This window comes from Pongo abelii, chromosome 9, assembly GCF_028885655.2.
Source record: "Pongo abelii isolate AG06213 chromosome 9, NHGRI_mPonAbe1-v2.0_pri, whole genome shotgun sequence".
Lineage (NCBI taxonomy): Eukaryota > Metazoa > Chordata > Mammalia > Primates > Hominidae > Pongo > Pongo abelii.
The window spans coordinates 77,762,099-77,789,027 of NC_071994.2; the positions used below are offsets into that span (position 1 = coordinate 77,762,099).

At 48.0% G+C, this 26,929-nt stretch overlaps 1 protein-coding gene across 1 annotated transcript; it reads left to right on the forward strand.

Moving 5' to 3' along the window:
• The first annotated feature begins 11,677 nt into the window (after positions 1-11,677).
• On the forward strand, positions 11,678-25,253 carry MOGAT2 (monoacylglycerol O-acyltransferase 2). Its single transcript, XM_054524836.2, has 6 exons — positions 11,678-12,004; positions 12,335-12,513; positions 20,620-20,824; positions 21,152-21,326; positions 21,972-22,171; positions 24,304-25,253. Exons 2-6 carry the CDS (start codon positions 12,490-12,492, stop codon positions 24,456-24,458), a joined length of 759 nt encoding a protein of 252 aa, XP_054380811.1. The 5' UTR covers positions 11,678-12,004; positions 12,335-12,489; the 3' UTR covers positions 24,459-25,253.
• Positions 25,254-26,929: the final 1,676 nt, after the last annotated feature.

Below are 26,929 nucleotides of genomic sequence, written 5' to 3' on the forward strand. Positions count from 1 at the left end.
AAGTTTACTTTTAAATTAAAAAAAATAAAAATAAAAAATAAAAACTGGGCCTAATTTAATTCCTAATTTTTAGTTCCATGCTTGTCTTCTCCCACTCCTCCACCACTTTATGTTCCAGATACTTTCATTCATCCATTCATTCATTCATGCATGCATGCATGCATTCATTCATTCAATACATTCTCTAATATATGCCAGACCAGAAGGTCTTGCCAGGAGGTCTACAAATAATCTATAGTTAATATCATGCTTAATGATGAGAAACTGGATCCTTTCCCCTTAAGCTTGGGAACCAGGCGAGGATGTCGTCTCTTACCATCTAGTGCAATAAAACAAACAAATAAAAAGAAATAAAAGTTATACAGATTGGGAAGGAAGAAATAAAACTGTCTTTACTCACAGGTGACGTCTCTGTCTATGTAAAAAAAAAAAAACCCCAAAGAATCTACAAAAAGTCTCCTGGAACTAGGAAGTTGCCGAGACCAGCTCGGTGGGGGAGACCCTAACCCAGTGGCGCTAGAGGAATTAAAGACACACACACAGAAATATAGAGGTGTGGAGTGGGAAATCAGGGGTCCTACAGCCTTCAGAGCTGACAGCCTTGAACAGAGATTTACCTACATATTTATTAACAGCAAGCCAGTGATAAGCATTGTTTCTATAGATTATAGATTAACTAAAAGTATTCCTTAGGGAAACAAAGGGATGGGCCGAAATAAAGGGATGGGTTTGGCTAGTTATCTGCAGCAGGAGCATGTCCTTAAGGCACAGATTGTTCATGCTATTGTTTGTGATTTAAGAACGCCTTTAAGCGGTTTTCTGCCCTGGGTGGGCCAGGTGTTCCTTGCTTTCATTCCGGTAAACCCACAGCCTTTGTCACGGCCATCACGAACGTGTCACAGTGCTGCAGAGATTTTGTTTATGGCCAGTTTTGGGGCCAGTTTATGGCCCGATTTTGGGGGCCTATTCCCAACAGAAGTAAAAATGGCAAAGTCCCAGGACACAAGATCAATATATACAAAAGTTAATTCCTCTTTATTTAATTTATACATTTAATGCAACCCCAACAAAAACACCAATAAACTTTTGTTTTGTGGAACTAGACAAGTTGATACTGAGCCTCATATGGAAGACGCTGTCTTTAGTGTTTTCCTGGCTAATCCTTCATACCTATTTTTCCATATAATGCTCAGTATCAACTTGTTTAGTTCCATTAAAAAGTTTATTAGTGGCCAGACACGGTGGCTTAGGCCTGTAATCCCAGCACTTTGGGAGGCCGAGGCAGGCAGATCATGAGGTCAGGAGTTCGAGACCAGCCTGGCCAATATGGTGAAACCCCGTCTCTACTAAAAAATATAAAAATTAGCTGGGTGTGGTGCTGCGCACCTGTATTCCCAGCCACTCAGGAGACTGAGGCAGGAGAATTTCTGGAACCCGGGAGGCGGAGGTTGCGGTGAGCCAAGATCGTGCCACTGCACTCCAGCCTGGGCGACAGAGCGAGACTCTGTCTCAAAAGAAAAATTTATTGGTGTTCTTACTGGGATTGCATTAAATTTATAAATTAAATAAGAAGGAACTTATATTTTTGTGATGTTGAGACATCCTAAACAGGAACAAGTGATGTCTTTTCGTTTATTTTACTTCTACTTGAGCATCTTCCAGGAGTGTTGTAAAGTTCTTCTTATATAGGTTTTGCATATTTCTTATCACGTTTATTCCTAAGTAGTTCATCTTCTTTGTTGCTATATAAATAGAGTTTTCTCCTTCATTATATTCTCTAACTAGACATTGCTTGTGTATACTGAGGTTATTAATTTTTGTATGTTAATTTTATATCCTGCTATTTCAGTGAATTTTCCGTAATCTGGGTTAATTTTACCATTCATTCTCTTGGGTTTTCCAGGTATGCAATCATATCATCTGCAAGGGATAAATTTACTCCTTTTCCCCCAAATTCTTGTTTCTTATTGATTTCTCTGACTGCTTTGCCTAATATCTCCAGTACGACATAGAATAGTAGAGGGCGTCTTTGCTTTTTCCTGTACTTAGCAGAAACACTTCTAGTATTTCCCCATTCAAATTCTAGCTTTAACAGGAGTTTGAGACACACCTGGCCAACACAGTGAAACCCCTTCTCTACTAAAAATACAAAAATTAGCCCGGTGTGGTGGCACATGCCTGTAATCCCACCTACTTGGGAGGCTGAGGCAGGAGAATCGCTTGAATCCAGGAGGCAGAGGTCGCAGTGAGCCGAGATCGCGCCACTGCACTCCAGCCTGGCGACAGAGTGAGACTCCATCTCAAAAAAAAAAAAAAAAATCTAGCTTTAGGAACAAGGTATGTATATTTTATTATATTGAGATAACACCCATTAATTTCACTCTGTGTTGAGTTTTGTCAACAGCTTCTCCAGCATCTGTGGAGATACTAATATGATTTTCTCCTTAAATTGATTAATCCTTTGTATTATATTAATGGCTTCCTTAATCCTACCTGTTCATGGTGTATGGTAACATGATATTGGATTCCATCTTCTAATATTTTCTAATATAAGATTTCTAATATTTTATTTAAATATTTTGCATCAATTCTCATAAGTTATTTGATAAATATGTACTCTTCTTTTTTGCTCTGCTTTTTAAATTCAGTATAAATATCAATGTTATACTTGCTATGTAAGAAAGAAATTGGAAATTTTTCTTGAATTTAAGACCTTTGAATCAATTTATGGAGCACTGGGGCTATCTAATCTTTCCAGATTTGCTAAAATTCACCTGTGACACTGTCTGTGCCTGGTACTTTTTTTGTGGGATAATTCCTTGATAACCTTCTCTGAGTCTATTATGGAAGTTAACCTGTTTAAGTATTTCTATCTTTAATTGGGTCAGTTTAGTTTACAGCTCGTTTGTATAGAAGTTTACAAAGTAGTTCTAGTTTCTTATGGTTTTTAGAAATTTCTTTTGTTTTAATATTTCATTCATTCTCCTTTTTTATTTTTTGTACATGTGTGATTTATCTCTTTTTGTGATAACATTAGCTAGTAGTTTGTGTATTTTTTAATGTAATCTATTAATTATATCTTTGTTTTTTCATCTCTATCATTAATTTCTGCTTTTGTATTTATTACTTTCTTCCTTGGGCTTTCTTTTGAGTTTCTTTGTTGTTCTTTTTCTAGATTTTATAACCTAGGAATTTAATTCATTCATTCTTAATCTTTCATTTTTATTTATATATGTGTTTCCTCAAAATGAGTTCCATTCAGTGAATTCCAATATTCCAAGAAAACTGTTTTTGAAATTTAAGATGACTATATAATGTATATATAATATAATAATGTAATGTATGTATAATGTATATAGAAGAATTTATATGTATTCATGGAACATATATGTATTATATGTGTATCTATATATATAATGTACATGTAAGGTATACCAATGTAGCCTGGACACTTACACTAAACCTCCACTCCAGTAACACCCATAGATTGCCTCTCCTAAGACACATGGGACACCTTAAGGGCACTTTATGTTGGATCACTACAATCTTAACACCCTGGTCCCATCTGTCACAGCCTCCTTAATATTATGTAAGTTGCTGATTCTATTCAATCAACAAGTGGTAAATACTTTGCTCTTATATATTTGGCTAACCTTGTCTATTTAGTGCCTATTCCAACAGCCTCTCAGCTGCTGTTTGCCTCCACTGCTGAGGGGACACAATATACCTTTCCAGGGTACCAATGGGGGACCTCCACAGCTTTGTCACCACACACAATCTTTGCAGACAAGATCTTAATGACAATCGCCTTCTCCAGAGGCACAGATATGACATTGCATTGAGGATGTCCTACTCCAAAGAAATGCATTTGATACACACATTCAAGATATTTAAGTCCAATATTTCTCAATACTTTTTGGCTCTGGTGGCAACGTATTTCTCATTGACAAATTTTATTGCTAAATTAAAATCAACAGGCACTCCTGTGTGTGATCTCAAAAAGCTCCTTCACTGTAAACCTTTGGCAAGCTCCCGTAATGCCTCCTGGAGTCTCTGGATCACTTATGACAGTCATTAGTTGCTTCAGGGCTTCTGATGCAAGATCTTATCCCTCTTGGCCTCAGGCTATACGCCATTAAAGCAGCAAATGACTGGCTACCTATGAGCTGTCTTGGACATAGAGGCTCTCACAGACCCTGAGCCTGTGACCCTCCCTACCCAGTTGTCCATTATGCTTTGAGTTATGGAAACATCACCCCACAAGCTCAGCTTGGCTACCAAGGCCTCCCTAAGACAGGATGGAGCCAACCCTGGGCCCTCTGGGATATTCCACCTGCAGGAGGGGGTGGCCTTCTCATTCTCTCGGTCCCTTGCCAGATGCCAGGGTGCTGGAAGAGGTCACCCCTCCCCAGGCCCCTTGGCTACCTGGGAAGCTCTTTGGTGTTAACTGAGTGAACAGGAATGGGAGTTCATGGACTGTGGGAACGGCATCGTTAGCCATCACACGTGATGCAGCTTAGTGGAGAGCTTTTGCTTTCCGTCCCTCAGCCAGATGATGAAGGACAGGACCCAAGGAAAAACACACTTGGTCAAACTTCAGGAAGTCATCCTGGCCCTGGCTGTCCTGGCCAACAAATGGTCTCATCTTCACATTCATTATTAATTATTGGGCCATTACCTAAAAATTGTTCCCATCAAGGTAAAAAACAAATAAACCCCGGGAATCTCTTATTTCACAGACATCAAAATTATAAATCAAAATCGCATAACTCCATGTTGCAAGGCCTTGCTAGTCCACTGCTTGTTTCTTTCAGAGTTAGAGACATTACTAATAGTTGTGAAGGCACACATTTCACTCCTTAGAATACACTACGCTGGGCTTCCAGAGGAGGCATCCAATATAAACTTCATGTCCCTGATAGGTCCCAATGGTTGCTCTAATGATGTCCTCAAACAACTTCTTTTCAAATTCCAATACAATAAATAAACTAAAGATCTTGAGTTTACCCCAGGTCTTAACCTATTCTTTATAAATTTCAATCTCTCCCCCATCCCTCAAGGGTTAGGGGCCAGATTAAAGATGCATATACTCCTGGGACTCATAACCATAGATTGTTCCTTAGATGAGGCAGCTGCCCCTCTGATAGGGGACCCATTTGAACCCAAGCTTCCACCCAAAACAAACCCTGTCAGGTGCAGCCGCACACTGTCCTGTTGATGGTTGGTCTTATCACTACTGCCTTGGCTGCTTTCATTGGTTACAATCAGAGGCCCAAAACCTTCAGCAGACCACCATTTTAACCAATTATGACAAGTGCTGAGGCCCACATTAACTCAAGTAGGTCCCCATGAAAAGGACACACCTGTCCCACATCTCAGATGACATTACCTTTGCCCTGTAATTCACCTCTGAAGGTGACATTGTCTCAGATGACACATCTGAACCCAAGACCTTGATGTTGGAGATAGCTTTGCCCCTGGTGCCACAGATGGCTTCACTTCTTACACTAAACCTGCACTCCAGTGATGCCCATGGACTGGCTCTGCTAACACACAAATGGACAGTGGGTATTTTTGCTTTTCTTTCTGTACTGACTGCCTGCTTAGCTCCTGATCTTGGTATACTCCTTGCTCTCTGCTCAAAGGTACACCACCACACAGTTCTATACCTCAACAAAACTCTAGCCTGGTGAAAGCCAATCTAGAAGCAATGACACAACAGATAACAGGCATTTTGTAACCTTACCCGGGTTCACAACAACGTTCCTACTCTGCCCTAGGTGAAGTGTTGCTCTATTCACTTGGCTGAACCCCACACAGTGGAGTGGTTGCCAGTAAGTGGGGTTTCAGGTCACAGTGGTGCCTCCACATCGTTTGTGTGTTCAATGATGCTCATCAAATGCCTTGCTCCATGCCTGACCCACATTTCTCCAGTAGCCTTCAATGTCTCCACTATTTAAACAGTACTCGTCACCAAACACAAGGTCATATGCCCAGGCATCACAGGGTCAGTTGTAACAGGAACACACAGAAAAGGTTGCTGTCTAGTCATAGAAATAGACTGGCACACCCAAATGTCTCAAACAGGGGGCCAGAGTTAAGAACTTAGAGGCATCTCTCTAGCCCAGCCCAATGGGCTTTCTGCTTTGCCACTGATTCCTTTAAAGGGACAATTCAGGTATTTGCCTGCAAACTTTAAGTGACTCACACGCTATTCCCTTATATCTACCACTAGTTGTGGGGTTTCTCTCTCTCTCTCGCTCTCTCTCTCTCTGCCTGACTTTGCATTCGTGACCCCAGGATGGAGCACTGCCTTCGTGACTCATGGCACCCTCCCTGTCCAGGATTCATAAGTAATAAGTTAGTGAACATATTTTTTATTGTGGGGTGTATTCAATTGGCACCCTCTATCTGAAGAACCAGAAACTACCCCGCTGGCTCCCAGAGTCCAAGTAATGGTCAGGCAGACATAAATTGGACACAGATCTGATAAGAACCATCAGGGCATCTGCCAATATATTTTCCTTTTCTTTTTAACTTTTTTTACACAAACTTTTCTGAATCCAGAGCATCTGCCACTATAAACAAGCTTCGTGTGTGAGGGACTCCCTGGTTGTGGGTCGGACAACTAGGCATTAGGCTGTCCCCCAGGTAAAGGGAGTATCCTGTGGAAAACATACTGTAAAACCCCACCCCACTCGGGCAGTGTTGCTAGCTGCTCTGGTATTGGAACTCTAATTTAGCTGAGGGCTCTTAAAAACAGTGTCGTGCTGGCAGAGATAGATAAGAGGACTAACAGGAGAGAATAAAAGCCCAGACACGGACCATGCATCCGTAGAACTGTCTCACATGACAGAGGTGGCATAACATATCGTGGGGAATGGAGGGAGTGTTCAACAAAGAGACTGAAAAAAAAATGCTTACCCACATGTCAAAAGCTAAGATTGGAACCAAACTCATACTATCTAAACATCCAGATGAATTAGGACTTACATATAAAAAACAAAACTTCAAAATTTTTAATGAAATGTATAAGTAAAACAAGATTTCCTAAATCCAACCAAACAATGTGTATTTTATAAAAGACTGGAAAATATAACTATATTGAAAAATATTTGTTCATCAAAGGACATCTTAAAAGACAAGCTAGGCCTGGGCGTGGTGGTTCACGCCTGTTATCCCAGCACTTTGGGAGGCTGAGGAGGGTGAATCACTTGAAGTCAGGAGATCAAGACCAGCCTGGCCAACATGGTGAAACCCCATCTCTACTAAAAATTCAAAAATTAGCTGGGCATAGTGCCTGTAATGCCAGCTACTTGAGAGGCTGAGACAGGAGAATCGCTTGAACCTGGGAGGTGGAGGCTGCAGTGAGCCAGGATCACGCCTTCTCAAAAAAAAAAAACAAAACCAAAAAAAACACAAGCTAGAAACTCGGAGAAGAGATTTATAAGATATATGCCACACCAAAGAGTTAATATCCTGAGTACATAAAGAAGTACAAATGATTATGAAAAGCACACACAACACTCCAGAGAATTGGGCAAAAATGAAGATCAAGCTTTTCACAGAAGAGGAAATGCCCATAAATAAAGAGATGTTCAACATTAGTGTAGGCCGGGCTCGGTGGCTCACGCCTGTAATCCCAGCACTTTGGGAGGCCAAGGTGGGCGGATCACCTGAGGTCAGGAGTTTGAGACTAGCCTGACCAATATGGTAAAACCCCATCTCTACTAAAAATACAAACATTAGCCAGGCGTGGTGGTGGGCACCTGGAGTCCCAGCTACTCAGGAGGCTGAGGCAGGAGAATTGCTTGAACCCGGGAGGCAGAGGTTACAGTGAGCTGAGATCGTGCCAGTGCACTCCAGCCCGGGCAACAGTGAGAGACTTGGTTTCAAAAAAAAAAAAAAAAAATTAGTGATAAGAAAATGCAAATCAAGAGTAAAATTTGGTCTTATTTCATACCCTAGCAAGACACAAAGAAGTCTGACCATACCAAGGGTCAGAACAGATCCATGGGGGTGGGGGTGGGGTCTCTCGATTCTTGGGGAGACTATACCTTGATGTATTATTTTGGAAAACAGTTTGGCTCTATTCCCAAACTTGAACATTCACATATTCATAAACCCAGCAGTTTCTCCTGTTGAAATTGTGGAGAGGAGAATGAGGATAGAAAGTAAACGGAGAGGCCAATAAGGAAGACAGAGCCAGTCTATAAAAGAGGCTGGCTGTGGAGGTAGACAGCAGGTGTTCAGCTCAACAGACTGAAATCAACAAAACACTAGAACAAGAAGGTCATAGAAAATGACATCCAAATGGGTAGTAAGCATATTAAAATGTGCTCATATTTATTAGTTGTTAGGAAAATGCTATAACCACAATGAAGGACCACTACACACCCACCAAAATTCAGAACTCAGAATTCTTATATAAGGCTGTGGGAGTGTAGATTTGTACAACCACTTTGGAAAACTCTATGGCTATCTACCACGAGACCCATCAATTCTATTTCCAGGCACATACCCAACAGAAATGTGTATAGACCTGTACTGAAAGACATGTACAGGAACGTTCGTAGCAGCAATATTCATAATAGCCAGAAACAGGTGACAGCCCAAATGCCTGTCAGCAGCCAGATGGACGCTTTGTGGCATATTCACACAATGGAATGCTATACAGCAATGAAAACAAAGGCAATACAGGCACATATGATGTCTCGAAAGAGTATACACTAAATGATTCACTTTTCCTAAAGTTCAAGAACAGAGATGAGGATGGTGCTGAGCTACAGGGAGGAGAGCAGTGACTGGCAAGGCCAGAAGGGGTGCTAGGTAAGTTCTGTTTGTCGATCAGAGTGGTGATAACTTTCACTTTGTGAAAAGACATTTCTCTGTCCACTTAGGATTTGTGCATTTTTCCGTATGTATGGTATACGTCAATTTGAAATTCACATTTAAAGGGAGGGATTTAGAAGAACTGATAGGACATGGTGACTGGTAGAGGTGGATGGAGAAGAACAGAAGGGATCTAGCGTGACTCAGGTTTTGGCCTGAGCAACTGGGTAAATGGAATTATCCTTTATTGAGATGGGAAAGAGCAGAGCAGTCAGCGGGGCAGGAGGGAGGTGGGAGAGGGAATCAAGTTCAGCTTTAGACATGCTACGTAGAGGTGCCTATCAGGCATTCAAGTGAAGTTGTCAAGGAGCCACCTAGAGATTCAAGTTTAGAGCCCCAGGGAGCAGAGCTGCAGATGCAGATTTGGAAGTCTTTGCTGTGTAAATAGAATGCAAGGGGTGAGCCTGGATGAGATCTCAGAGAGCAGAAACTGGAGAGAAAAGAGAAGTCCCGAGAATGGAGTGGAGGAGGGGGACTCGAACAGCTGGCCTGGTGAAAGACGAGAGGCACAAAGGGAGCAGCCAGAGAGCTAGGAAGAAAACTGGGAAGGCATAGTGTCCAAAGGCCAAGTGGTTTCAAAGAAACGGGAATGATCAACCGTATCTAATGCTGCCAATAGGTCAGGATGAGATCTGAGAATTGATTACTGGATTTAACAACATGGAGGTCACTAGGGAACTTGCCAAGGGCAGTTTTGTGGAAGGGTGTACCTGAAGCGTGGACCACCATTTGTGGTACCACGGATGGGAGGTGACGACAGGAAGGCATGAAAGACAGCTCTTCCAGGAGTTTGCTGTGTGAGTGAGCAGAAAAATGGGGCAGGAGGTGGAGGACACTGTGTGGGTGGGGATTTTTAGGTGGGAGTCGAGGAACAGTGGATAGGAAAACCTTGTCCTATCCATTGACCTTGGGGCCAAGTCATTGAATAGGTGGGAAGGGGGCGAGATTGCATATGCTTGGGGCTTCACCTGACTAGTTATAGGAAGGACAAGATTTAAGCAATCGGGGAAAGGTAGCCATGCAGATAAGGCATTGCCTGAGAAGGCTGATAAAGGCTAAACAACCCCTTCTCTTCCTCCTTCCTTAGCCAGGCTCCAGCAGGTAGATTCAAAGGTTTCTTGTAGGATAGAAGTTCCTGCCTCAGCAGGGGCAAGGAGGCCTTGGGGCTGGGCTGGGCTGGGTGTGGCACTCTCCCTGCCAGCTTCTGCAGCCTGGGACAGGAACAAAAACCTGTGGGTGCCTCGGACCACAGCAGAGCTCACAGAACCTGCGGGAGCCAGGCTGACCCGCCAGCATGGTAGAGTTCGCGCCCTTGTTTGTGCCGTGGGAGCGCAGGCTGCAGACACTTGCTGTCCTACAGTTTGTCTTCTCCTTCTTGGCACTGGGTAAGTTGGGCTGCACTGTGGGACGGGAGACCACCGCACTCAGGTGGGGCAGAGCAGCCACACCAGGTGCACACAGCACATTGATGGTGGGAAGACATTTATCCTAAAGGGGGCTTTGTTGTGCTCAGAGCCCCTGCCCAGGGAGAACCCCTGGGCCTGCCCAGAGGCTTCTTGGGGGTGGAATGGGGTAGAAGTCACCGTCTGCCGCTCTGGGCAGGTTACTTACTCTTCCTGGATTGCACTGTGGGTTCTCCTTTGGCACTTGGATGAAGACCAATCTGCAGGCTGCCAGGTGGTGTGGGAAAGCCTCTGGGCGATGAAGGGAGAGTTCTGGGCTCTGCAGCCTGCTCAGAGAGGAGGGATTTCCTTCTGTGCGCTCAGGGAGGAGGAAACTGGGGCTGGTAGTAGGGTAAGTGAGAGAAACAGGGAAAGAACAGGAGGGCGGGGAGAAGGTGCAGGCTGAGAGTGGACTGTGGAGTGGGCATGCTGGGTACCAGGAAACCCGGAGTCAGACTCAGCTGGGCAACTGACCAGTTGCGTGACTTTAGCCAGCCCATGCCTGACCTCTCCAAGCCTCGACTTCATCATCTGCAGAACGGGGACAACAATGCTGGCCTTGCAGGGCTATTGTGAAGGAAATGAAGAAATGTGCTGACCTCTGCTCAGCACAGACCTGGCCTGGACCCTGGGCTGGGCTCACAGTGGAGGGCATGAGCATGGCCCTTGCCCACCCTACCACTGCTTTGTGGCCAGAGAGATGACCCTTCCCCAAACAACAGCTCTGCTGAAGGTAACGTTTTCTAGGAGGGCCTGGATCTGTGGCTTGGGAAGGGAGAATGACTGGGAGTCCATGGGATTTTTCCTTTCATCTGCTGGCACCAGACAGGGTAGGAACTGCTGCCTCCAGGGCTGAGGTTCAGCCTGTACACAGATACCACTCTCCTGGTTGTTAAAATGTTGACACACTCTGAACACATTGCTCAGTAGCCATGTCTCTCTCTCTGTCTCTCTCTCTCTCTCTGTCTGTCTCTCTCTCTCTCTCACACACACACACACACACACACGTACTTCCTCAGAAACTCCCCCACAATTTTGTAGCTAAAAAACTCCCCCTTGGGAAAGCAGGCCCTCCAGGACCCTGCCCTAGCATCCCTTCTGGTTGAGCTGTGTCTCTGTTCTAAGGGTTTTTAGACATTTTACACATCCCTGTATACCCCCTTTGCACAGATGAGCCAAACAATCAAGGATTTGCCTCCAGTAAGGGCTGAGAAACCATCAGTCAGAGGGGAATTCCACACTAGGCCTGGTCTTAGCCCTGATGCACCCCTGATTATGGGGCGGCCAGGGGCTGGCCTCTTCCTCTCTCCCTCCTTCTTTCAACAACAAACGTCACTGGTCACTAGAGGCAAAGGAATCAGAGCTCAGCAGAGTTTGGGAACACTGCGTAGTTCAGAGTGGCCACAGACAAAAGGCAGGAGCGGGAGGGACAGGGCCAGCTCTGGGGCTCCTGGAGGCCAGGCTGAGCTGCTTAGACTGTGCCCGAAGTTATGGGGAAGTCATGAAGGGCTTGAATAACGGGAGGCACCTGGCTGGATTTATCTCTGGGAAAATGGGGCAGAGGATGAACAGAAAGAGAGCAGGAAAGGGTCTCCCTTTGCTTTGAGATCCCAAAAGATGGAAACTAGAACAGTTTATCCAACCAGTTGTCCCCATTGATTGAGCACTTGGTGAGTACAAACAACTCTCCTGGGGAGAAGGGGGACAGGCAGGGGATGGAGTGAATTAGGCGGCCTGGTGCAGTGGGAGAAAGTGAGCTTTGGAGTTAGGCCTACCTAGGCTCAACGCGTGCCCCCAGTGACACTGGGCTGGCCGCAGTCCCTCTCCGGGCCTTCGTCTCCTCCTTGAATGCCCCGGAAGCTGCTGTCTTCCTCCTGGGGCCGAGGATTGGACAGGACAGTGCTGCTAGTGCCGGTCCTATGGGCAGAGTTCAGTCTGAGCAATCTCACCTACCTTCCTCTCAGACCCCTGTCCCTGACAGCTCCTTCTTCCTTCCCCAGCCGAGATCTGCATTGTGGGCTTCATAGCCCTCCTGTTTACAAGATTCTGGCTCCTCACTGTCCTGTATGCGGCCTGGTGGTATCTGGACCGAGACAAGCCACGGCAGGGGGGCCGGCACGTCCAGGCCATCAGGTGCTGGACTATATGGAAGTACATGAAGGACTATTTCCCCATCTCGGTGAGTATTGAGGCTGGTTGGGGTGGCGGAGGGAGTTGGCTGGGCTGTGATCAGGGCCAGAGTGCCCACATCTCCACAGGAGAATATGGCCCTGCATGCATTGACGAGGGTAATGGGCTGGGAGGCAGGAGCTAGGGCCTCCACTACTATGTGACCTGGAGAAAAGTCCAGCTTCTCTCAGATCATGGTTTCGCATCTGCAGGGATGCGGGGCCAATATGTGGATTGATGAATGTCCAGCATTTGAAGGAGTTCTGTGGGGTATATGGTGTGAGGCATGCCTATGTATCTTAAAGGCACAAACCCATCAGCAGCCCAGGCTTGGGAGTGAAGGTAATAAACTTACAGGTTCTAAGGACCATCTAGCCTCACACTTAACATTCACCAGAAGAGGAGGCTGACACCCAGAGAAGGAGGAAATGTCACCAAGGTCACACAGCAAGTTCTTTTACAGATTTCCAAGTGTGTACACTGACTGTGGGCAAACAGACAAGGGAGAGAGCCCTGAATTGTTTTCAGATCCTATCCTGCCCCTGACTCTGGCATGTGGTATATCTTTGGGCAAAGCTTTATCTTGTTCTGAGGCTCAGTCTCCCCATGTATCTAGTAAGTAGACTGATTCCTCCTCCTCTGCATGCCTTCAAATCTCTGGCTTTCCGACTCCTGTCACCTTGTGGTCATTGTAGACACTGGGCCCTGGACTTGAAGGTGTGTCCAGAGCAGAGCAGATCCCTGGATTTGAGTGAGCAGATCTTTCGGCTCCTTCAACGGAATCCCAGGCAATTTAAAGCCTTGATCTACGCAGCCAGGCAGTGATGGTTTATTGGCCAGAAGGGATAGGATGGGGAAGGCAGTGGGGATGCAGAGAAGGGACAGGCAGAGGCAGTTGGCCCTCCTCTGGAAGCAGGAGAGAAGAAAGGGGTAAGATACGGCCCGTGGAGATAGGTAGACTAGATTCTGATCCCAAGTCTGCCCCATACCATACCAGCTGTATGATCGTAGGTAAGTTGGTCTCTCTGAGCCTCAGTTTCCTCATATGTAAAATGGGGATAATGCCACATACCTCACTGGGTTGTGTAGATTCAATGAGACAAAGCAAGTAAAGCACTTTGTAGGTTTTCTTTTTTTTTTTTTTTTTCGAGATGGAGTCTCGCTCTGTCACCCAGGCTGGAGTGCAATGGCGTGAGCTCAGCTCATTGCAACCTCTGCCTCCCAGGTTCAAGCAATTCTCCTACCTCAGCCTCCCGTGTAGCTGGGACTACAGGTGCTAGCCACCATGCCTGGCTAATTTTTGTATTTTTAGTAGAGACAGGGTTTCACCATATATGTTGGTCAGGCTGGTCTCGAACTCCCGACCTTAGGTGATCCGCCCGCCTCAGCCTCCCAAACTGCTGGGATTACAGGCGTGAGCCACTGCACCCGGCTAGCACTTTGTAGGTTTTCAGTAAACAGGTAGCTAGTATTATTTTACCTTGGCAGTGGGACTCTGAGGAAGTGTGGTCGTGACCTCGAGTCTGGGGAGGACTCTGAGAGCCCAAGCCCTGCTGCTCTGACCTCCACACCTACGTAACTTCTCCCACCCCGCCTGGGAACCCTACCTCTTCCTGTCCCATCAGAAACAAGGTCTTCAGCTTGCAAAGGGGGAGGGGTAGAGGAAACAAGCCCACCAAAGTTAAGCAATTTGTCTGAATTATGGGAACGCAGGGTGGTTGGGGTTCCTGCCTTGCTCCCTAATGAGAGTCCAGGGGCCCAAGAAAGACTAGCAAAGGCTGAGCCACAACTGGAATGCAGGAGCCTCTAGCACCGCACTGAGCAGGGCCTCCAGGGCAAAGGGCAACGGGGGTGCTGGGCAGAGAGCGGGCAGCGGCTGGCAGAGACTGCCGTGCTCACGAGGGGTGGTAGATGTGGTAAGGCAGAACATGGTCTAGCCTGGGGGGCTCAGGATGGGGGCAGTCTCCCCTACCCCTCATATGTGTTTCCTGCAAGGCCCCCTTCTGGGTCTTGTCAGCAAAGAAACTTAGGGCTTGCTGAGTTCTGGGAGCAGTCATGGACGTGTCAGGGGCGGAGTCCTCATCCCCACCCCAGGACCTCTGCACTTTGAGATTCACTTTCCTTTCCTGCCTCTCCTCTCTCCAGCCTGGGCTTCCTCTTCTGTGCCAGGAAGGTCAGAGTTTCCCCGGGAAAGTGTGCTGTGGCCAGCCTGGGGATGTGTGTGTGACATCAGGGACCAAGCCAAAGAAAACCTGAAGCAGGCTCTGGCCTCCAGGAGAGCTTCAGAGGTTCTGACTCTGGTCTCACTTCCCACTCTTGAGCCGAATCCCAAGCTCACCGGGGGGAAAAAAGAAAAGCAGCCTGAAAAGGCAAACACACAAGCACAGGCCCAGACACTTGCCGCAGGGTGAGTTCTGAGCCACAGCCTGACATTCAGCACGGCTAAAGCAGAAGGCAGGCCTGCAGAGGAGGCTGGGGAGGCCCTCAGGTCAGAGGGTGGAGGCCATTGGAGGCCATTCCGCAGGACTGGGACTGCTCACCTGAAAGTTCTCCCGGGGTGTCTTCAGCCAGCCCAGTGGCCTCAAAGGACAGCATCTGGCCCTCTTTGCACCTGGAGCATTTCCAGTTGCGGGTCTGGCAGAAATGCTGAGGCAGCTCTGCGCCTACCCTATCAACGTCCGTCCTTCCTACTCCTTCCCCAGCCAGGTGGCTCTTGAGGAGGATATCTCAACCTTAGTACTGTTGACACTGGTGGGACACAGGCCTTGATTTGCAGAAATTCTATGTGTATCTTTTTGTTTGTTTGTTTGTTTGTTTTGGTTCTGTTTTTGTTTTTTTCGAGACAGCGTTTCACTTTTGTTGCCCAGTCTGGAATGCAGTGGCGTGATCTCGGCTCACTGCAACCTCCACCTCCCAGGTTCAAGCGATTCTCCTGCCTCAGCCTCCTGAGTAGCTGGGATTACAGGTGCCCGCCACCACTCCCGGCTGATTTGTATTTTTTTAGTAGAGACGGGATTTCACCATGTTGGCCAGGCTGGTCTCGGACTCCTGACCGCCCACCTTGGCCTCCCAGAGTGCTGGGATTACAGGTGTCAGACACTGCACTTGGCTCTGTGCACTGTGTTTTGTTTTTTTGGGTTTTTTTTTCCCAGGATCCTTGCTCACCGCAGGCCCTTTGCAGCACCATCTGCCGAGGGTGACAATGCCACTGAGTGGCCAGCAGAGGACGAGATGATGTTCATTTTGACTATGTCCTAAGCTGGGCCTGTGGGGTGGGGCTGTGGCCTGCAGACTCTCTTTCCATAGACCCTCCCACCCTCCCACAGGCCTTTACTGCCCAGGCCCTGCAGGGATCATGGGGTGAGCAGACAGTAGGGAGCCTCATTCCTGGGCTCAAGCAATCCTCCTGCCTCAGCCTCCCAAGTAGCTTGGACTACAGACACGCACCACCACAGCTTTTAAAAAAATGTTTGTAGAGATGGAGTCTCACTGTGTTGCCAGGCTGCTTGGCCTCCCAAAATGCTGAGATTAGAGGTGTGAGCCACCACACCTATCCCACACCTTTTAAATATACTGAAACCCTGAATTTCATACTTTAAATGGATACATTTTATGGTGTATAAATTATATTAACTAAAAGCAGTAACAGCCCCCAGAGCCTAGTAACCTGGCTGTGCCCTTCTCCGGGCCCCACTGCCTACTGCACACCCAGCCTGCCAGGGCGTGCACCCGGGCAGGATTTTCCCCAGCCATCTGTCTTCGCTTAGTCACACTCCCCTCGCCTAACAGAACTGAGGGAGGGAGACAGACCACAGCACTTCACAAACCTCCCCTCTTCTTTGTTTACCCCCCTTGAACCCTGTAGCAACCCTGCCAGGGAGGCGTTATCAGTGTCCTGTGGGACAGAAATAATTAAGCCACGGAGGGGACAGGGGCTTGGCAATGGTCATGTGATGAGCCAGCGGCAGAACCTGGGTCTCCTGACTCAAGGTTCTTTTTCCCACTAGTGGAACCCTGGTGACATGCCAGGATAGGATTGCGGTCAGGGAGCCTTCCTTCTGAGGCTGTACCAGCCTCATCCATTGGGCTCATTCCTTCCTTCCTTCATGCCATACCCTTTCCAGAGCATCTCCTCTGTTCCAGGCCTGCACTGGGGACACAGATGCATCAGATACATGGTCTGTAATCTTCACAGGGATGTTGTGATAGATTTGGGTCCAGGGGGCAGACGGAAGAGGTTAGCACAGAAAGATACCAATAGAGACCACATCTAGGGAGGTGCAGACCACACCGCAGTATCCAAGTGCCTGCACTGTGGGAGGGCCTGTGTCTAGGTCACTGAGCCAGTATTAGCACATGCATCTATGTGCACGTATCCAAGTTCATGGTCTGTGGGAGCACAATAGATACATGCACGTAGATGCCCATTCTAATATTGGCTCAGTGACCTAGACACAGGCCCTTCCACTCACCAGGGTGTTTATGCACAAATGCTTTTTTTTTTTTAGATGGAATTTTTTGCTCTTGTTGCCCAGGCTGGAGTGCAATGGTGCGATCTTGGCTCGCTGCAACCTCCACCTCCCAGGTTCAAGCAATTCTCCTGTCTCAACCTCCTGAGTAGCCGGGATTACAGGCACCCGCCACTACACCCAGCTAATTTTTGGTATTTTTAGTAGAGATGGGGTTTCACCATGTTGGCCAGGCTGGTCTCCAACTCCCAACCTCAGGTGATCCGCCCACCTTAGCCTCCCAAAGTACTGGGATTACAGCCGCCCGCCACTGCGCCCAGCGAATTTTTGGTATTTTTAGTAGAGATGGGGTTTCACCATGTTGGCCAGGCTGGTCTCCAACTCCTGACCTCAGGTGATCTGCCCACCTCGGCCTCCCAAAGTGCTGGGATTATAGGCGTGCGTCACCGCGCCCGGCCACAAATGCTTTTTTATTAAGGGCGTAATCATTCATGCATACATGCGTTTGTTTACTTATTTATTTGAAGTAGGTAATACCTTTTGTTCAAAATTCAAAAATGTTGGCCAGGCATGGTGGCTCATGCCTGTAATCCCAGCACTTTGGGAGGCAGAGGCGGATCACCTGAGGTCAGGAGTTTGAGACCAGCCTGGCCAGCATGGTGAAATCTCATCTCTACTAAAAACACAAAAATTAGCTGGGCATGGTGGTGAGCGCCTGTCATCCTAGCTACTTGGGAGGCTGAGGCAGGAGAATTGCTTGAACCCAGGAGGCAGAGGTTGCAGTGAGCTGAGATCACGCCATTGCACTCCAGCCTGGGCAACAGAGTGAGACTGTCTCAAAAAAAAAAAAAAAAAAAAATTCAAAAATAGACCAAAGGGTAGGTGTGAAAAGTCCTCATTCCACATCATGTCTCATCTCCCCAGTTCCTGTCCTCAGAGGCAACCATGACTACCAGTGTTTGGTGTATCCATATAAAGCAAATGTGTTTTTCCCTTCTCTGCACAGTTGCAACACTCTCCACTCATTGTCCCGCCCCTTGCTTTTCCAGTTAACAAGCTGCCGTGGCCCTTTTTCCCTATCAGGACAGAAAAAGCTGCTGTACTTCTCTATGGTGACACAACGGTCCATTGTGTGGATGTTTCACAAATTGTCTAAATAGGCCCTGCTGATGGTCATTTAAGTGGATGACAAATTTTTGATATCACCAAAACCTGATGCTTCCGTGAATAACCTTGTTCAGGTGTCATTTTGCACAAGTGTGAGAAATTCTGTAGGCTAAATTCCTCAGCAGTGGAGTTGCTGGGTTAAAAGGTCAGTTGTACTTTTTGGTTTTGGTAGATATTGTCAAATTGCGTTTATGGAGGTGCAAAATTACCCTCCCACTAGCAGCGAATGAAAATTTATAAGCAAGTGTTTCCATGCATTGAGTTAGATAGGTTTTTAAAGAAACACCACCAGGCCAGGCATGGTGGCTCACACCTGTACTTTGGGAGGCTAAGGTGGGCAGATCACATGAGGCCAGGAGTTTGAGACCAGCCTGGGCAACATGGTGAAACACCCTGTCTCTACTAAAAAACACAAAAATTAGCCAAGTGTGGTGGCATGTACCTGTAATCTAAGCTATTCGGGAGGCTGAGGCGTAAGAATAGTTTGAACCTGGGAGGTGGAGGTTGCAGTGAGCTGAGATCATGCCACTGCACTCCAGCCTGGGTAACAGAGTGAGACTCTTGTCTCATAAATAAATAAATAAATAAATAAATAAATAAATAAATTGCAGAGGCCATGTCCAGGTCAAGGACAGGAGAATGTGGAGCTGTTCAGCCTGGATGGGGCAGACAGACTCCAGGCCTTACAGATGTCTCCAGTCTGCTCTGAGAGAGGGCAGTCAGGCCTCTGCTGCTCCCCAAAGGGAGCAACAAGAACCCTCAGGGAGTCACCAGCTGCATCTTGATGACAGGAAGAATTTTTACACTGGCAAAGCTGTGCCAGAGGGGAAAGGCTGGCCTCTGACCTGAGGGAGTGCACATTGCAGGGCCTGGGCAGTCCTATCAGGGAGCCCTCCCGATGGGGTATGTGGGATTGGGCCAGAGACCTTGGGGACCCTTGGACTCTGATGGCCGGGATCTTCCAGACACAAGGCACTGAAAAGAGTGGCCCCCGCAATTCCTTACAATCACCACCCACAGCGATAGTCTTTGCAGATTCAGCTGCTTGGCACAGCCCATCCAGTAACCGACCAGGAGCAGCATTTGTTAACTGAGTTTCTTCCCCTTTCACCTTCACCCCACTTCACCTAGAAGCTGCTAATGACAGCAGCTCTCTCTCACTCAATCTACAACGTCTGTTGGATGCTGCTACACTCTCATGCTGCAGGCCTGGCCAGGCCCAGGCAAGCTGCTGCGATGGCTGGGGAAAGAGAGTGGCCAAGGGGCAATGAAGGCCTGGCGAGGGAAGCAGAGAGCCACAGGGTGCCATGCATCATGCATACGGGTAAACAGGGCTAGAGCTTTCCACCCAACAGGACTCGCTCCTTAGATGGCCTAAAAGTCTCATTCCCACATCTGAAGTGCCAATTTTTTGCCCCAAGACATCCACTGGGGGATTGGTTCCAGGACCCCCGCAGATACCCAAATCCACTGATGCTCACGTCCCTCATATGAAATGATGTAATATTTGCCTGTACCTTATGCACATCCTCCCATATACAGTAACCCATCTCTGGAATATCTATGACACCCAATACAATGGAAATCGTATGGAATGTTGTTTAGGGAATACTGATAAGGGAAAAAAGTCTGTATATATTCACTACAGGTGCAACAATCTATTTTTTTCTGAATACTTTACATCTGAGGTTGTTCAAATCCATAGATGTCTCATGGATATGGAGGAACATTGATTTTTTTTTTTTTTTTTTTTTTTTTTTTTTTAGAGTGAGTCTTGCTCTGTTGCCCAGGCTGGAGTGCAGTGGCACGATCTCGGCTCACTGCAACCTCTGCCTCCTGGGTTCAAGTAATTCTCCTGCCTCAGCCTCCCTAGTAGCTGGGATTATAGGCGCCCGCCACCACGCCCAGCTAATTTTTGTATTCTTAGTAGAGATGGGGTTTCACCATGTTGGTCTCAAACTCCTGACCTCAGGTGACCCACCCGCCTTGGCCTCCCAAAGTGCTGGGATTACAGGCGTGAGCCACCGCGCCTGGCCGGAACACTGTTTTTCTTAAAATGGGGCTGTTTCAGCATGGCGGTGGCCCCATGTGGCCTTTTGGTGTCTTCATGTTGTATCCTGTCCAGGTGGTGTTGGTATAAATAATTCTAGGCTCCATCATACCTGAGTTTCTCAGTAGCCCTAGGAGGTAACAGGGACAGGTCCAAATACTCTATTGCCACTTTACAAATGAAGAGCCTGTAGGAGAGGGAAGCAATTTGTCCCAAGCCAGCATCAAGTCTGTGACACAGCCAGCACCATGGTATGTCCAGGTGCTGTCACACACCATATCTGAATCTTCGTAAGAACCCAGGGTGGTCAGACATATGGATGAAGACCTGGAGGCTCAGAGGGGGGTTTCCCAAGGTCACACCAGTGAGTGGCAGAGTCAGGGTTGGCACACAGGCCCCGCCCTGGCTCAGCAGGTTGCCGTTCCTGCAGCTGGTCAAGACTGCTGAGCTGGACCCCTCTCGGAACTATATTGCGGGCTTCCACCCCCATGGAGTTCTCGCAATCGGAGCCTTTGCCAACCTGTGCACTGAGAGCACGGGCTTCTCTTCGATCTTCCCCGGTATCCGCCCCCATCTGATGATGCTGACCTTGTGGTTCCGGGCCCCCTTCTTCAGAGATTACATCATGTCCGCAGGTGAGTCTTTCTACCCCGAGCAGCTCAGGAAGGTAACAAATTTTCGGAAGGGTTGCCAGTAGTTCTGTACTTCTTCCAAGAGTGTGTGCAGTAGGAGAAGGAGGCTAGGCCCAAATAAGCACTTCCTACAGCACCATGCTGGGCGCTGAGGCCATCAGGGGGTTGGGAAGAGGGAGAGGACTCAGGCAGCTCCTAGCTGGAATGGGGTGCAGTGGGGGAAAACCCCAGGCCTCAGTAGGCATTGCTGGTGATCTCTTTATGGGCTACATGTACTTTCATAGCCCCTATCCCTCACCCCATACCTGACACACTTTTCTCTTTCCCCAGGGTTGGTCACATCAGAAAAGGAGAGCGCTGCTCACATTCTGAACAGGAAAGGTGGCGGAAACTTGCTGGGCATCATTGTAGGGGGTGCCCAGGAGGCTCTCGATGCCAGGCCTGGATCCTTCACGCTGTTATTGAGGAACCGAAAGGGCTTCGTCAGGCTCGCCCTGACACACGGGTATCAAGCCTCTGGGAAGAGCACTCTGGGTTCAGTTGGCAATTGGCAAGGATTTTATTTTGGTGGGAAGACGGCAGAGACGAATGCAGATTCTATTTTGGTAGAGATTTTCAGTCCATTCACAATGAAGATTATATTTTGGTGTCTCATGCCCAAATACCTAGAAAAGTTTCCACAACGGAGACTCAGCGATCTAAGAAACTAGGTGGCAGTGAACATATTCCACAAAGCTGGCACTTGATCTGAGACCTATGGTATCTAGAAGAGTGATATTTGGGGTACATTTCAGAGCTGTTCTCCCTCCTTGGGGTGAAGCATCCTTGAGAAACATGAGCCAGCTGAGGTGGGAGATACTTTTCGAGGAAAAACAATGCAGATTTTTATACCTGGGAGGACTCTCTGAAGCATTCTGGTCTACCTCTCATGGTGCAACTAGGAAGTTGTGGCCCTGCAAGGGACCTGCCCAAGGTCAGAGAATGGTGCTGCGAAGGTCTGGGAGATAACCCAGGCCTCCGCTTCCAGCCCAGGCGGCTGACCTCTGCTCCATTTCTTGGTCACCGAGTCCCTGCAGGAAGCTAAAGGGCCTTTCAGCTTGTGCCTTCTCTGGGGCCTCCCACATGCCCTCTTTCCTCTATTTGCTTCCAGGGCATCCCTGGTGCCAATCTTCTCCTTCGGGGAGAATGACGTGTTTGACCAGATTTCCAACTCTTCTGGCTCCTGGTTGCGCTGTATCCAGAATCGGTTGCAGAAGATCATGGGCATCTCCCTCCCAATCTTTCGTGGCCGTGGTGTCTTCCAGTACAGCTTTGGTTTAATACCCTACCGCCGGCCCATCACCACTGTGGGTAAGGCCAGGACCAGGCCGGGAGGGAGGAGGCCATACGGACAGGGCAGGTTGTGTGCTGCAAGGAGACATGGAGATGAGCCAGATTTATTCCTGCCCTAATGGGGCTCACATTCTAGACTGGGAAACATACACACTCAAGCAGATAGAATAGAAGACAGTTTGGGATAGGAACTGTAGCAGAGGTGCCAACAGCAATAGTTGTGACCAATTGCTGAGCACCTGCTGTGTGCCAGGCACTACACTAGCTGCCCTACATGAAGCAACTCAGCTTATCCTAACAACCTTCAAGGCAGGATTTTTTTTTTAAGAGTTTCGCTCTTGTCGCTCAGCCTGGAGTGCAATGGCACATTCTTGGCTCACTGCAACCTCCGCCTCCTGGGTTCAAGAGATTCTCACGCCTCAGCCCCCTGAGTAGCTGGGACTACAGTCGCTCACCACAACACTCAGCTAATTTTTGTATTTTTAGTAGAGATGGGGTTTCACCATGTTGGCCAGGCTGGTCTCAAACAACCACAAGTGATCCTCCTGCCTCAGCCTCCTAAAGTGCTGGAATTACAGGCATGAGCCACTGTGCCCGGCCATACCTTCAAGACAGGAGTTACTATCCCCGTTTCACTGAAGGTAAACTGGGGCTCAGAGAAGTTAAGTAACTTCCAAAATATCACACTGTTTTTGAATAACAGGATTGAGGTTTTTATTAAGATCATTCTGACTTTTTACAATGCCAGAGAAGGAGGATTTAATTATTATTATTATTTTTTTTTTTGAAACAGAGTCCTGCTCTATTGCCCAGGCTGGAGTGCAGTGGCATGAGCTCAGCTCACTGCAACCTCCACCTCCCAAGTTCAAGCGATTCTCCTGCCTCAACCTCCAGAGTAGCTGGGATTACAGGTGCGTGCCACCACGCCTGGGTAATTTTTGTATTTTTAGTAGAGACAGGGTTTCACCATGTTGGCTAGGCTGGTCTCAAACTCCTGACCTCAAGTGATCCCCCAGGCTCAGCCTCCCAAAGTACTGGGATTACAGGCATGAGCCACCACGCCTGGCCTCCGACAGACTTTATAGAGAGAAGTCCATTCATCTCATCTCCATCCATCCACTTGCTAATTGAGCAGACTTGGTAAACCCCTACATCATGACCTCCCCTGCGTTGTGTAGCAATATTTTCATGAATTTTAATACTTCTGCTGCCTCCAGAGCTATTGCCAGAAGAGAGCACAGAGGAACTGCCTTCCCAGCCAGGCAGAACCAGAGAAAGGGATGAGTTAGGTCCTTCCTGATTCTTCCCTGGGATGAGAGAAGCCACTGCAGGTCAGCGTGGAGGGCTAGAGGGGAAAGAAGAGCTGCCTGGGCTATGAACACACCCCATCTTAGAAATATAGCCGCTTCCATTCATGGCATCTTGGCTCCCCAAATCATATAGCCTGAAGGTAAAGGGCACATCCCTGGGGTCTAAAACCTGGCAGTGGTTCTTCCTGGCTGTGTGACCTTGAACAAGTCAGGCAACCTCTCTAAGCCTCATTGACTCATCTGTCAAATAGGAGTGACAGGTTTTTATACCCATAGGATAAAAGGGAGTATTTCATGTAAAGCACCTAGTGCATTGCCTGACACATTGAAATCCAGCCGTTGGCTGGGCGTGGTGGCTCACGCTTGTAATCCCAGCACTTTGGCAGGCTGAGACGGGCAGATACCAAGGTCAGGAATTCAAGACCAGTCTGTCCAATGTGGTGAAACCCCGTCTCTACTAAAAATACAAAAATTAGCTGGGCATGGTGGCGCATGCCTGTAATCCCAGCTACTCAGAAGGCTGATGCAGGAGAATTGCTTGAACCAGGACGCAGGAGGCGGAGGTTGCAGTGAGCTGAGATTGCGCCACTGCACTCCAGCCTGGGCTACAGAGCGAGACTCTGTCTCAAAAAAAGAAAGAAAGAAAGAAAGAAATCCAGCCATTGTTATTATATCAGAATCTTGGAGTTGCCATAATGTCTTAAAATTCATTACCTGAGATTAGGGTTGGAAGGAATGTCAGTAAGAGCACTTTTCTGCAGGGATGAACCATGGGGGTGGGCACCTGCCCCAAGGGCCCCTTGCCTACCCTAGGCCACTGTACACCTCTATGTCTTGCAGTGGGGAAGCCCATCGAGGTACAGAAGACGCTGCATCCCTCGGAGGAGGAGGTGAACCAGCTGCACCAGCGCTATATCAGAGAGCTGTGCAACCTCTTCGAGGCCCACAAACTTAAGTTCAACATCCCTGCTAACCAACACTTGGAGTTCTGCTGAGCCCAAAGGGCAGGGCCAACATTAGGGAGCCCAGCAGGAGGTGCTGTGCTCTGAGAAGACTTCCTGGAGGTGTTTGTTGAACATATCTGCAGAGCCTTCCCAGACTCCTGCAAATCCAACCCATATCAGGCTGTAAGTCAGAGCAGGCAACGCAGAAGAGGAGACCAGACTCTGGCACTGCAATCTGCACTCCTGCTGCAAGACCTCTGCAAGCCTCCTGCTCCTTGGCTTCTGTCTGCTCATCAGTGAAATGGGAGAGAGGGCTGGAGGAGAATGGTTTCTGAGGTCTCTGTTCTCTGTTGTAATGTCACTCAAACATTATAAAAGGAAATGCAAGGAAAGAAAGAGAACAGCAAGATTTTTATTCATCTGACCTTGAGTGATAGCACAAAAGAAGCCACCAGCTCCAGTCCCTTCTCCTACAAGACCCATCATCTTGCACCCTGGATGTCCCAGGTCCTCCCTCTCCATGCTGGACAGGAGGGGTGGCCAGTAAACCCCTGCACTCACCCTAGGTAGCTTCAAGCTTCTGGGTTCTCTGGGTGATGGAGCGGCAGCCAGAGGCACACAGAAGCTGGGTAGGGAGGACTGTGCTCTGTTACCGACTGGCTGTGTGACTGTGGGCAGGCCTCTTTCCTCTCCTTCTGAGCCTCAGTTTTCCCACTGACTCTGAGTCTCAGCTCTGACACTACATAGGCTGAGAGCTCCATAAGGCACCTCTTACTCACCCTTTGTAACTTCAGCCCCTGACCTTGCCACACAAAAAGGGGGCTCCATAAATGTTAGTTCAATAAATGAGAGAATTATATTTTAGCATGCTTGTCTTTCTTTCTACCTCCAACCAAGAGGACTGGTCAAAGCCTTACCCTTGACCCCCTAGCCTGGCCCTGGGGCCCTATCTCACCTTCCCAGAAGCTGGATGAGACTGAGTCAGAGAAGACCATGCTGATCGCTTCTTCCTGATGCATCAACCCTAAGCTTACCACCTCTGGCCCCATTCTGTTGGGAAAGAAGCAGGGGTCAATTTGTTCAGACACAGGGCAGGCCAGCACAGAGAATGGAAACCAGATGTGAGATGTGTGCATGTGTCTGCAGGGGTGTGGGGGGTGCAGAGGGATGAGATGGGGACAGACACCCTGACCAGAGTTCTAGATTCCTAGATTAGGGCTGTGCATCAGTAGGGAGAGAACAGAGGTGGGTGGGTTGGACCAGGGTTTGTGACTCTTCCTCACCCTCTAGTGGGGAAACAGACCCTTCCCTGCCAGGAGCAGATCACACCCATAACCACAACATGGAGCACTTAGAGAAGTGTACATTTGGGTTTCAATCCTGGCTCTGGCTCTGCCCCTTTTCAGTGATCCTGGGCAAGCCACATCTCCAAACCTCAACTTTGTCATTTGAGAAATAAATACTATAGTATCCACCTTCAGTGTTGTGAACAGTTCATGAGATAACAAGATATTCCGTGTCTTTTGTGGCATGATGTGCAGTATGTGTGAATTAGAAACCAGGTGACAAAGGTACCCAATGTCTCATGAAAGTGCCTCTTATTATCCTATTAGGCAGAGTGGTATAAGGGTCACCAGAGGAGCAGGAAGAAGAAGCAGTGGAGTTTAGAGAAGGGAGGGATGATTTACAGCCGACGGGAGGACTTGGAGGAGGTGACATGTGGGCAGGACCTTGAAGGAAGGGGGAGATTTGCAAAGGAGATAAATAACGGCCCATAGTAATTACCTACCGCTGTATAAGGAACCACTTCAAAACTTAATGGCTGGCCGGGCATGCTGGCTCATATCTGTAATCCCAGCACTTTGGGGGGCCAAGGTGGGTGGATCACTTGAGCCCAAGAGTTTGAGACCAGCCTGGGAAACACGGTGAAACCCCGTCTCTACAAAAAGAGAAATACATACAAAAATTAGCCGGGCATGGTGGCTTGTGCCTGTAGTGCCAGATACTTAGAGGACTAAGGTGAGAGGATTGTTTGAGCCCAAGTGGCAGAGGTTGCAGCGACCCAAGATTGCACCCCCGTACTCCAGCCTGGGCAACAGAATGAACCCCTGTCTCAAAAACAGCAAGAACAACAACAACCACAACTTAATGGTTGAAGAGCGCGAGGATTTATTACTTCTCACAATTCTGTGGATTCTCTGGGTGGTTCCTCTTGGGTCTTGCAGATTGCATCCAGCCAAGGGGTCAGCTGGGCCTGGGACAGCTAGGGCTGCTAGAGGGGCTGGGCCTCTCTTCGCACATGGACACTGGGCCCCTCTCTATACTGAGTGGTCTGTTAGCATTCGCTGGTGGCTGATTCCAAAAGATGACAGCCAAAGCTGCATGGATTCGAGTCCTAGGCTGCACACCTCACAAGCATCACTTCTACTGCATTCTGTTGGTCAAAGCAAGTCACAACCCAGCAGATTCAAGGAGTAAGGAATAGGATCCCCCTCTGGATGGGAGGAGCAGCAATGTCATAT